This window comes from Biomphalaria glabrata, chromosome 5 (genome assembly GCF_947242115.1).
Source record: "Biomphalaria glabrata chromosome 5, xgBioGlab47.1, whole genome shotgun sequence".
NCBI lineage: Eukaryota > Metazoa > Mollusca > Gastropoda > Planorbidae > Biomphalaria > Biomphalaria glabrata.
In genome coordinates, this window is record NC_074715.1 from 4,630,837 (window position 1) to 4,643,926 (window position 13,090).

The 13,090-nt window shown below is 37.8% G+C and overlaps 1 protein-coding gene across 1 annotated transcript in view; it reads left to right on the forward strand.

Moving 5' to 3' along the window:
* Window positions 1-11,596, forward strand: part of LOC106076987 (receptor-type tyrosine-protein phosphatase alpha-like) — a 28,620-nt gene extending 17,024 nt beyond the window's left edge. Inside the window, exons 19-24 of the mRNA XM_056028653.1 lie at window positions 43-116; window positions 3,844-3,981; window positions 5,407-5,538; window positions 7,911-8,044; window positions 8,878-9,013; window positions 9,677-11,596. Of these exons, the coding sequence (XP_055884628.1) occupies window positions 43-116; window positions 3,844-3,981; window positions 5,407-5,538; window positions 7,911-8,044; window positions 8,878-9,013; window positions 9,677-9,820 (758 nt within the window). The 3' untranslated portion in view covers window positions 9,821-11,596. The remainder of the gene's footprint in view (window positions 1-42; window positions 117-3,843; window positions 3,982-5,406; window positions 5,539-7,910; window positions 8,045-8,877; window positions 9,014-9,676) is intronic.
* Window positions 11,597-13,090: the final 1,494 nt, after the last annotated feature.

The window sequence follows — 13,090 nt, forward strand, 5'->3', positions numbered from 1 at the left end:
ACATTATATTTTGTAATAAAACTTGTGTTTATTCATGTTCAGGTGACAAAGACAGACCAATGCTCAGCTGTGAACCAAAAGACAACGGGGACTACATCAACGCAGTTTTTATTCAGGTACTTACAGACCTATATTTATGTATATATGTTGTCAAGACATTGAATATTGATATTCCTGTCGATGTGACAATCCCGCAATATAGGACAACTAGTGTTGATAAAATAATGTTTAGTTGTAGCTCTATGCAGCTATCCTCGAAGACTGATTACTTAATTTAATACGTAACTTCAACAACGCGCGAAACAGTTTTGTTTCCAAACCAAATAAACCTAACCTTTATTTAACAGGTCTAAACTTTTTTCCCATTTCAGTGATGATACATTAGAAAACACAAATTAAATTAAAAGAAGTCAAATGATCAAACCTTCGATTCTATCAGAAATACCTATATTGAGAAACATGTTGAGAATTAATTCCCTTACAACAGGGGTGGGCAACCTTTTTGTATCGAGTACCGCATACAAAATTATTAGGGAATGGGGGAGCCGCATATATATAGATATATTTATGTACTTACAACTTACAAAATAAGCCAGGTCATAATTTGCTTGGAGTTATGTCCTCTGGCGCTGAATTAGCTTCTGCGCTAGATGGTGAGCTGGTGATATTGAAAACAAGTTTTTGACGTCTTATTTGCTTTTATAAATTCCACGATAAATGAATTTAAACAAGTCTTGTACTTTTAACCATTTCACTACAAATAGTTTCACTTTTTAACAAAGGAAAATGACAAAACCGGGAAAATGGTAAAGCTTTGTTTGAAAAGATTTAACATACACTTACATTTCATATGCAAACAACCCATTGCTTATCCAATGCTAACCCAATGCTTATCATGAAAAAAATATCTGTCTTCCACTCTCATTTGTAATATAAGTAACAAGGTGACAGTCCAATTTTCATCAAGGAACATAAAAATTTATTATTTGAGATTTTAAATTCTTCTCATTATCTTGCCCATGCAAAGTCAACGGATACACTGGATTGTTTATTTTCTCAATCTTTAAGTAATTTTCATATCTGCCTATGGTGAAGACCCTTGTTGCAAGTAAATTTCGCTGTGTATGGGATTTACAACAAAATATATCGATACAGCTTTAAGCAAACTTTCCTGTTCAGAGTTTATGGTTGGGATTTTCATGATTTTCAAAATGCATTGTTTTTCTCAGTAAAGATCTAGCTCCATCAGTTGTTACACTTGTCATCTTGTTCCAAGCATACCCAACACTCAACACAGTTCTTCATAGCATTGAATAAATACTGGCCTGAGATTGTGTCATTGGCTAAGTGTATTAAAGTACAGCCAATAAGAATAGTCTACTTGTACTTGAAACTATTTGTAATTAGACAGTTTTAATCATTCTTAAGAGATATTTTGAATTATTTTTTTAAATATATTTGCATTTTTATATGTATATACTGTGGGCACACCCTGATTTCTGTAGGTGTCCGCATGCCGCATAAAACAGTTCGGAGGGCTGCGTGTGGCCCGCGGGCAGTAATTTGCCCACCTCTGCCTTAGAAGACGTAAACAAAATCGGGCAGTGAGTCTTAGAGTCGCCTTAACTCCGTGCAAGGACAGCCCTGCTTTATATCCGTACAAGGACAGCCCCGCCTTAACTCCGTACAAGGACAGCCCTGCTTTATATCCCTACAAGGACAGCCCCGCCTTAACTCCGTACAAAGACAGCCCTGCTTTATATCCGTACAAGGACAGCCCTGCTTTATATCCCTACAAGGACAGCCCCGCCTTAACTCCGTACAAAGACAGCCCTGCTTTATATCCGTACAAGGACAGCCCTGCTTTATATCCCTACAAGGACAGCCCCGCCTTAACTCCGTACAAAGACAGCCCTGCTTTATATCCGTACAAAGACAGCCCCGCCTTAACTCCGTACAAGGACAGCCCTGCTTTATATCCCTACAAGGACAGCCCCGCCTTAACTCCGTACAAAGACAGCCCTGCTTTATATCCGTACAAGGACAGCCCCGCCTTAACTCCGTACAAAGACAGCCCTGCTTTATATCCGTACAAGGACAGCCCTGCTTTATATCCCTACAAGGACAGCCCCGCCTTAACTCCGTAGAAAGACAGCCCTGCTTTATATCCGTACAAGGACAGCCCCGTTGCCGAACACGGACCAGGTCTCTCTCTCATCTCGTTGTCTCCTTCGTCTTTCGTGCAGAATGTAACATTCATAAAGAATGTGATCGTCCTCTAGGCAATGGCGACACCGTGTGTCCTGGTGCTCTCTAATACCGCCCAAAGTATTCACCAACTTGGCGGTGACCGACACGGAACTGGTCTAGGACGGCCTGTTCCTCCCGCCTACGTTACCACCACGCATCCTTTCAGATTGTCTAGTCCTGTTTCGACCTTTCACTTTATGCTCATTTACCAATGTAAACGTGTCATCAGTCACTCGACAAAAAAACACAATCAATAAAAACAGTGTATTATGTTGTAGATATAATTATATTGTGTGACACCTCTTTATTTATGAAAAACAGCAAGAATTGAAAAACTGTCTTATCCTTGACCTATGACAGTTAACATCTTTAATGTCATTACTCTTCTTCTAGAGCAGGGGTTCTCAACCGGTGGATCGCGACCGTTTTGGGGGTCGAATAACCATTTGCCCGGTGTCGCCTAAGACTATCGTATTTTTTTTTTGTTTATTTCTTTTTCATTGAAGTTTCTATTTTTAGTCCATACACGTGTATTGCAACAAGCACACATGTACCAGAGATGTTTAGATTTACACTGTATTGTATCAAGTAAAAGAATTTGACTCAGATTAGGGTGCTTTAAAATGAATCATGAAACGTGTGTGAAGTGTTAATTAAAAGAAGCTATCAAAACAACTTATAGGCCATCGTTCTCTAGTTCATATTATTGAAGGTAATAGATTCACTACAAAACATCCGATAAACATGGTTTCTACTGTATCAACGATATTACATTTTCATTCTTAGATGCAATAGAAAAGTACGTACATAAATATCACAGAGATAAACCTTTTTTAAAAGGATCACATACAGCTTTTGTTATGGAAAACATTATGGATGTCAGGTTTATACATTTAAAATTAAATTACGATTTTATAGCATTAGCAAGATCACATTTAAGGCCTACACAGGCCTATGAGTGAAATGAATTTTACGGTTGGGGGTCGCCACCTTATGAGAATCTTATTAGGGGGTCGCCGAGCTAAAAAGGTTAGACCCGCTGTTCTAGAGATTACTGCGCCAAATGCATTGTGTCTTAGCTTTTAAAATAAAAATAGTATAATAACGTAAGGGAGCCAACTCAACCATATAGATGTTTCTTTACAAAGGGAGATCACAAGTGCATAGAACAACGTCTGCCTTGAGCACAGCCTCTTGTTCAGGTCTAGACTTGGGCGGGACTCCGTTCTCTCACTCTAATATCAACATCCTTCTCAGTTTGGTCTCTAACTGTGCGCACCTTCTGCACTTGCTTGGATGGCGGTGCGCATGGCCGGGTTATAACATTATGTTTTTATTATCAAACTTTTATATAACAATAATGTACTTATTTATCTTTGGAGATGATTATATTTTCATGTGCATGCCTAGCATCCTATAACATCGATGTAAAACTGAAATTTCAAACTTCAAATATTTCTCTTGTAACTACAACAATTTTGTTTAGTAAGAAAGAAGAACGAATTGTTAGAAGTAAATATATTTTGGAATGGAAGTATATTGCTATTCAAGTTACATTTCAAGTTATTTTTTTTTTAATGTTTTTCTTTTTAGAATTTTGACAAGAAATCCAGGCATATTGTTACCCAGCTGCCAATGCCCACCACTGTTGTTGAGTTTTGGAGACTCGTGACACAATACAATGTATCAGTCCTTGTAGCTTTTGAGACAGACTCTATGGTGAAAGATAAAGTAAAGACACTTTAGATCTTACTTACATAGATGTAATTAAGATGTAATAGATGTAATTAACACAGCGATAAAACCTTACTTTATTATGCAGTTTTAGAAAATAAAATAAAATAAATCCCTCTTTGGGTCAGGATTTTGTACTTTCACTATCACAATAGAGATACAAGACACCGATAGCAAAGACAAACAGACACAAAAACCCATTTTTTCCCTGGCAATCATTAAATAGAAACCATTTGATATAAAATGTTCACATGTAAATTATGAGCGAGTCTTCTGTAAATGTACATTTTGGTTTCTTATAGTTATAATGTTTTGTTTGGTGTGATGCACAAATTGTAAGACAAATTTCCTTATGTATAATACAGATTATTATTATTATAAAATACATATCAAGAAAAACAAAATTCTGGTAGTCGAAATATAAATTTACAAATAATGGGAAATAATTATTCCCATCCAATAGAGATTAAATATCGACTTCTATCTCCCCTAAATTAATTGCAGACAATTTATATCGGCAGTTTATAACAACCAAACAAAAGCCAAAAAGAGGCATGAAGCCAAAAATAAAAATATTAAATATCAAAGTTGACTAGTTATTGACATCAATATTTCTAAATTTTGTGCTAGAGTTTGACGACATGTCTTGAAAATACTTATGTGAGCTTTTCTCATTCCTACACATAGCCGTCATCTCCTTTCAATCTCTCTGTTTAGAAAAGTAAATTTGAAACAAGACAGTAGCCACAAGGTCGTTTCTTTGGTACAAGTACTAGATTATGTCTACATCTTGTCGTTCTATATATGAAGTATTGCTCCTGCTAATAGCCTAAACTCCTAAACCAGTGTTTTCCAAACTGCGTTCCACGGAGCCATAGTGTTTTAGAGGCCTGAATAGGTGTTCTACGAACTGTTTAAACAACTAACACCTTGGGAATTAATCTCTCTGATAATTAAGGAAGGAGACTGAGCTGTAAAACGCTTGAGTTCCGAACCGTGGATCCCGGGTTCGAATCCAGGTGAAGACAGGGAATTTTTTATTTCTTGATCTTTGTGCGCCGCTGAGTCCATCCAGCTCTAATGGGTACCTGACACTAGTTGGGGAAAGTAAAGGCAGTTGGTCGTTGTGCTGGCCACATCACACCCTCGTTAACCGTGGGTCACAGAAACAGACGACCTTTACATCATCTGCCCTATACATCAAAAGATCTGAAAGGAGAACTTTTATAATTAAGCAAAGTGTTTCACTAACTAATCAGAATGTGCGAAGTGTTCCCTTAAGGAAAAAGTTTGGCAAACACTGACCTATAACAAAAACATGCATAACTTCTTATAACATTACATATTACATTACTATCATCTTTGAAATAAGAGTTAGATATTTTGCCATGAATATTTAGACTATTATATTTGTGTCAATAGACTGTTTCCAAATTTGCACCAAGTTCTGCCGAGAGTGCTCTAAAGTGTGGTCCTTTTAATGTGCACAACCTGTCATACACAGACGACAATCTTTGGGATGAACAATCTTTACAAGTTCAGTCAGATCTAGCAGTAAGTTATCATTAAAATAATAGTCTTTTATCTTGTTTCTTGACTACAAAGAGATATTTGAAGCTAATTAGGTTAAAATAAAATGTATACCACCAGTGGCTTAGCTGGGGGGAGGGTCCAAATTAGAAAATCCCACCTGGCCCTCACTTGAGGGTGGCCCCAAAATGATTGCCCGAAATGTGTTTTTACATTTAATATCACACCATAATCTAATGATGTAGAAGATCTAAATACAGGGCCCCTAAACAGTTAAAGCTCCCCTGGCCCCTAATCCCTGGCTACGTCACTGTATACCACATACGGGATGAGTATAAATTTAAATGTAAAAAAAATATAGCTTTTATATAGCCTTACTTTCATGCTTATGGCAAGCTCAGAGCGCTTTGGTCCAATCTCATTTGTGGACCAGTTGGGGAGGGGGTTTCTGGGAGAAGGTTTTTCCGTGCTGCCTTTAGACGCTAAGTAAACACATTCTGCTCGAATCAGGTGTCTTCAGGCGCTAAGTAAACACAACTCTGCTCGAGTCAGGTGTCTTCCGGCGCTCAGTAAACACAACTCTGCACGAGTCAGGTGTCTTCATGCGTTCAGTAAACACAACTCTGCACGAGTCAGGTGTCTTCATGCGTTCAGTAAACAAAACTCTGCTCGAGTCAGGTGTCTTCAGGCGCTCAGTAAACACAACTCTGTTCGAGTTGGGTGTCTTCATGCGTTCAGTAAACAAAACTCTGCTCGAGTCAGGTGTCTTCAGGCGCTCAATAAACACAACTCTGCTCGAGTCAGGTATCTTCAGGCGCTCAGTAAACACAACTCTGCTCGAGTCAGGTATCTTCAGGCGCTCAGTAAACACAACTCTGCTCGAGTCAGGTATCTTCAGGCGCTCAGTAAACACAACTCTGCTCCCGTCGGGTATCTTCAGGCGCTCAGTAAACACAACTCTTTACACACTCTGTTGTCTTCACCGCTCAGTAAACACAACTCTGCTTGAGTCGGGTGTCTTCACCGCTCAGTAAACACAACTCTGCTCGAGTCGGGTGTCTTCACCGCTCAGTAAACACAACTCTGCTCGAGTCGGGTGTCTTCAGGTGCTCAGTAAACACAACTCTGCTCGAGTCAGGTGTTTTCAGGTGCTCAGTAAACACAACTCTGCTTGAGTCAGGTGTCTTCAGGCGCTCAGTAAACACAACTCTGCTCGAGTCGGGTGTCGAACCTCGAGCCCCCTTCATAGGTAGCCAAGCCAAGCCAACTTCAAGCGCACTTAGCCTCTAGAGTCTAGACCACGCATCCCATTGCGTGACCCCGTTACAAGGGTTGGGTTCGAATTCGATTAAAACTAGAACATTTTATAGTTCACTCGAAGTGAGTTGCTGAGCTACTTAAAGCCAGCACAGACACCATCTTTCAAATACTACTTCACACACGCACCCGTCCACCACCCCCTCTAACACATGAAAACATATTTACAAAATAGTTTGAACCCAGAACACTTGGCATTCTATAGAAGCATGGAAGACTGAGTGGTATGAAAGCAGTAAAAATAACAATAATGAATTCATATTGATCTGTTTGGAATTAGTTTTCTCCTTTATAAAGATATAGATATATATAGATACTCTAACGTAGCTATGTATAATTTATATTCAAATGATTTCATTTAACCCTAATCCCTATAAAGTTTAGAATCTTAACTCTCTACTACCAGTGTTGCTTGTATGCATATAAAGTTTTTAAAAAAAGTAAAATTCCCCTTTCAGACCTTGCCATCTATAGGACAGATGCTGTAAAGTTCATCTCTTTCTGTGTCCTACGGTTATCGAGGGTGCCATGTGGCCGAACTTTACTTTCCCCCAACTAATGTCAGGTACCCATTAGAGCAGCGGTTCTCAACCTTTTTTTCTCAGCGACCCCTTATTATAATCCCCTACTCTTCCTCGAATACACAATAACAATCCATATTTTCGATGGTCTTAGGCGACCCCTGGCAAATCGTCAATCGACCCCCAAGGGGGTCGCGACCCACAGGTTGAGAACCCCTGCATTAGAGTCTGAAAAACCCAGATGCCCAAAATCCCGAAATTGCAAATTCCAGTCTTCACCAGGAGTCGGAATCTCGATTCCGAAGCCTAGCGCTTTACCACTCGGCCACCGCGCCTCTAAACTACAAGTCAAGGGTTTTACCGTTCAGCCACCACCTAATATGGTGCTTTTAATCGAAAGGGTTTTGGTTTGTTTATTTTTATTCTAAACACATGTACTTAGTGCTTTAAAAAGTTGTGTTTTTATCTTACCCTAGAATAGATAGTTAGCATGTTTAGGTCCTCCGTTGTTTGGTTAAGTGATAAATGTATTCATTTAAATGCACCGTCTGTCTGCAGAAAGAAAAGTTGATTAGTGTCACTTGCCTGTATGTCAAGTTTACAGACCTGGATACAAGGAAACATGTATCACTTCTTAAGAAACTATCTTCATATAAACTACAGAAAGATCAGAAAATTGTTTACATGTGCAGGTAAAAAACTCGATGCATGTATATATTTGTGTATATAACTTTGCTTCTGTCTTTCTCTGGTCTTTCTCGAGTGTATGTGTGTGTGCCCTATTCAAATAGTCACACTTATTGTGTTTTTTGTAACTTGTCATTGAACCGGTATATTAAAATATCTCAATTGTTACCAACATCTCTTTCACTGTACAGCTATCGTTATAATACGTTTCAGAAATCGACTGTCCCGTCTTAAAAGAAAAAACAACTTTCGTTTTACTTATGTAAACGTTCCCCTTTCAAGCCATGCAGTCTTTACGACAGATTGTGTTAAGGTCAACTATTTTTTTGGCCAACGGTTAACGAGCAGGGTGTCATGTGGCCAGCACAACGACCAACCGCCTTTACTTTTCTCCTGCATCTGAGGCTACTAATTAAAGCTGGCTTGACTTAGAGGCACCCTAAGAAATAAAAAATCACAGTCTTTATCAGGATTCAAACCCGGGACCCCCGGTTCGGAAGCCAGGCGCTTTATCGCGCAGCCACCGCACCTTCACTATAAAGGAGTGGTTCTTACAAACATACATATGTGCTAGCAAATATTTTTGTGAATTTGTTTCTAAATTGCAATTATAATGAAATATTAAACAGAATTCTGTCCTAAAGTTACAACTTTGTAGTGAGATTTAATGCATTTATGGCTAACTAAAACATTACATAAAGTTTTAATACAAGCTCAATATAGGTACAATAAATGCTTATCAATACCAGTTATTGAAGAGAATTCCATTAATCAATTAATTCCATTAATTCTTATATATTAATTTGAGTAAATGTTTTTCTTTTAAACCAAACCAAAGAAATGGTGCAACGTACAGTGGCTTCCTGTGTGTCCTGTCCTTGCTGATGGAGAGACTTGAGACGGAGTCTTCCTTTAATGTACCACTTATTGTTGGAGCCACTAAAACTGTTCGTCCGGAAGTAGTGCCAACTTTTGTGAGTAGGAATCCATAAAAGAAAAATTTTTTTTTGTAAAAAATAAAATAATATGTGCTTATAATTTCACATTTTTGAAAAAAAAAAACACCTGAATCATGTTTTCTCAAATTGCTTCTCCCTTCCCTTCCTTAAAGCTGCTCATTGTTAGATGCACTCGGAGGAGTTTTCCAAATCAAATTACTTTTTCTATTTATAGCAGGGCCGGATTTAGCTATGTGTAGGCCCCAAGGCAGGATAGTCGTGGAGGCCCCTACAGATTTTCGAAAACTTTAATAAAGATCTACGTGGTCTATAGGGCAGATGATATAAAGTTAATCTGTTTCTCTGGCCAACGGTTAACGAGGGTATCATGTGGCCAGCACAACGACCAATCGCCTTTACTTTTCCCCAATGTCAGGTACGCATTAGGGCTGGGTGGACTCAGAGGCACCCAAAGATCCCAAAATTTAAAATCCCAGTCTTCACCAGGATTCGAACTTTGGACCCCAGGTACGGAAGCCAATCACTCACCCACCGCGACTGTCCAGACCCTGCTGCTACCTTCATATTTTAAAACATCCAGAGCATGAATAACCATTGTCCGTATCGTAAAATGAATAGTAAAGTAGCATGTCTATTTGTTAAAATAATCTAATAAAATGTACTTTTCTGTATTGCTAGAGCCAGTATAAAGCCATCTACGAAATCCTTGCCAGCTACAACGAGAGACAAGATGAAAATCACTTGCCTGTGTCTGTGAAGGTCAATAATCCAATATTCGATGAGTCTCAAACGGACGATGCTAATATTTATTGCAATGTTTAGTTAGTCTTCAACAATAGAGCTAATATGTCATTATTTGGTTTTATTGGGGAGCGTGGTCGAGAGGCTAAGTACGCTTGAACTTGGATTGACTTGGCTCGAGGTTCGACACCCGACTCAAGCAGATTTGTGTTTACTAAAAGCCTAAAGGCAGCACGGAAAACCTACTCCCAGATACCCACCTCCCCCTCTCTGGTCCACAAATGAGATTGGACCATACTCCATAGCGCTCTGACCTAAAAGCACGAAAGTAGCGTTATATAAAAGCTGTAATTTAATTTTATTTGTTTTTCTTTTTTAAAATATAAACTTGTAATAATGTTTTTACATTGTAAGTTATGTTTTTGTGATTTTATAGACTCACCGGCTCTTCTGAAGGACGCAACATTTTTTTAGCGTCTCAAATGTAAACTAATTTTTGTAGTTTTAATTTTTTGTAGCCACATTTCTTTAAAATTTACCAATTTTTCTTTTTTTTAAATATATCCTTGTAAAATTTCATTTAAATTGTAAGTTATGTTTTTGTGATTTCATAGGTTTGATTTTTTTTTAAGGACGCAACATTTTTTGAGTCTCTAATGCAAACTAATTTTTGTAATTTAATTATTTTGCTCCAGATTTCTTTAAAAAAAATCCACCAACTAATGAGCTAAAGGCTTTGGTCTAGATGCCCTTCAAAACAACTTTTTTAGCATAGGCCTAAAACAATCAATACTTGCATAAAAAAAAACATTTTGGGTTGGTATAAATTTATTTTTAAAAGAAATGATTATTAGATTAAAAGTATATATGAATTAGTGCAATTATTTTTAGTAACATATTTTTTTACAAGAATGCTATGATGAAGATGTTATACTTTCGGGACTTATTGTCCACTAATTGCATACTCAAAATTTCCACAATATGCTCATTGTATATACTATATCTTTATAAAAATGTATTTTGACATTTTCGGATGTTTTCAGGCTAGTTATCATTTTTTAATATACTATGTGGTTAGTACATTAAAAAAATTAAACATTAAATAACATGTAAAGTAAAACTGTATTCTGTTCATTGCCAGTAGTTTGAAGGCTAACAAAACAAACACGCACAAAAATAAATTTAAATCTATTAAAAATTTTTGAGTATGTGTAATTTTTGTTACACCGTATATTTAATAATTTGGTAATTAAATTGGTATTAAGCTTTGTAAATTTGACGAGAATGACTTTAACGTCGCTTTAAATACATACAAATAAAACAATGTCTTGAAATATACTGTAAAGAGGCCTAAAAATTATTCTCACAAAGCTTCTATAAAGCTTCACTGTGTCTATAAGGATTCTTGTTCATACTTTCCCACTTCCCATTCTCGGATCAAGTTCAAATTTTGCAAATTTATAGTCAAGGACAATACAAGAATACATTCCAAAAATAACCAAATTAGTTAATCAATTTAATAGATTTTGATTTATATATACTAAGGGGAAATAAACCATTCAGTATTGACTTATAAATATATATCTTATCTTATCTTATAAAATACAGACGTTACTTCAAAAAAGAAGATGATTACGTCCAACGCGTCATGCATTTAGTCATGCATATTAACCAATGACCTAAATACTGCTAAGTCACTGGTTTTCCTGGCTAGCCCAGGCAACCCATTCCATGCTCTAGTAGTACTAGGGAAGAAGGAGCATTTGTACAAATTTGTCCTAGCAAAGGGGACGAGGAATGTGCCTTTATCTCTGTGTCTTTCAGGGTATTTTATTAAATTTTCTTTTTGTATTTGAAGATTATGGTTCAGTGTTTTATGTATAATTGCTAGTTTACTTTTGAGTCTTCTGTCCTGGAGGCTTTCTAAATTTAGTGATTTAACTAAAGGTGTTACTCTAGTCAAATGTGAATAGTCGTTTGTTATGAATCTCACTGCTCTTTTTTGTGTCTGTTCCAGTTTCTTAATGTTTTCTTGAGTTGAGGGGTCCCGAACAGAGGATCCATATTCTATTATTGAATTAGTGGAAAAATTGTAGACTTCCCACCCTTGCCAGCAAGGGGTTCTGGGGGAGCTCCGGGAGCTCGATCTCTATAACTGACTCCTAAAATATGTTATATAGAAGAGGGGGATTTAACTGCAAAATTCCCTGATAGGGAGAAAATGTTAAAGTTAGATAGCTAGATAGACTCTTCTAAATTTGCATTAGAGATATAGTTAACATTACGGTACAGCATTTATACATCAAAAACTAATATATCTCTAAAACACACATACAAATATTGTTACAAACTCGGTTGTGACACAGATGGTCGTAAGCTGTGTGTGTTTTTAGCCTACGCAAATCGCTCCAGTCCGGCGCTACACGCCAGTACACGCCAGTTCGACAACGACCTGTGTGTAAATATTACGCACGCAAGTCACGGCGAAAGAACGCAAACTCCAAGGAACCCATCGGCAAGGTCTGCACTCAACAGACGTTTGCACAGCTGCCCAGACCAGAGAGAGAAGTCCTGATGGTGTTCAGAAGAATGCGATAAAACCAGATGCAGCAGTTGGTGGACCCTGCAAGCTGAAAATCATCAACGGGGCCTGCACTTAACAAACGATTGGTTCGCTCCTGAGACTAGAGAGAGAAGCCATGATGGTGGTCCAGGAAGTCAATTGGAGGCGAAAGATGATGACGCGTGCCACAATTTCCCCTCCTGTGAAACGGAAACCCATCCCCCAAGTTTTTCTCCTCAAAGCCTTACAAAGGAACCTGTTAGACCAACGATCTTGGTGACCACGGCCCTGACATCCTATCCCTTCCCTTGTGTTGAGTGGCTGCCCTCAGTAGTGCATGGCAGAAGAAGGCGACGTTTGATGACTCCCAAGTGCTTGGCGATGCAACCACGACGTCAGTGCAACCTGGTGAAGGTCTCTGGAGGAGAAAACGAAAGCGACATTTGCTGAATGCGACGTTGATTGCTTCGTCTAGCTCAGTGGTTCCCAAACTTTTTTTGTCTCGTAGACCCCGTGCCGTGTTTTCTGGTTTTCCGTAGACCCCCTGCTTAAGTTATATTGAATTTTTGAAAATTCATCAATTTCAAATTACACATAATTTAAAACTACATTTCAAGTTGAACTAATTCTTTAAAAATAAATCTTTTAACAGGCACACATTAAAACTCGTCATAGAACAGTTAATACGTATAGCATACTATCACTAAACACATTGGAAACTTTTTGTTTTTAAAGGATTGCCATCTCATCATCCGTTGCTATGGAGATAATTTTTCATATAAGAATTA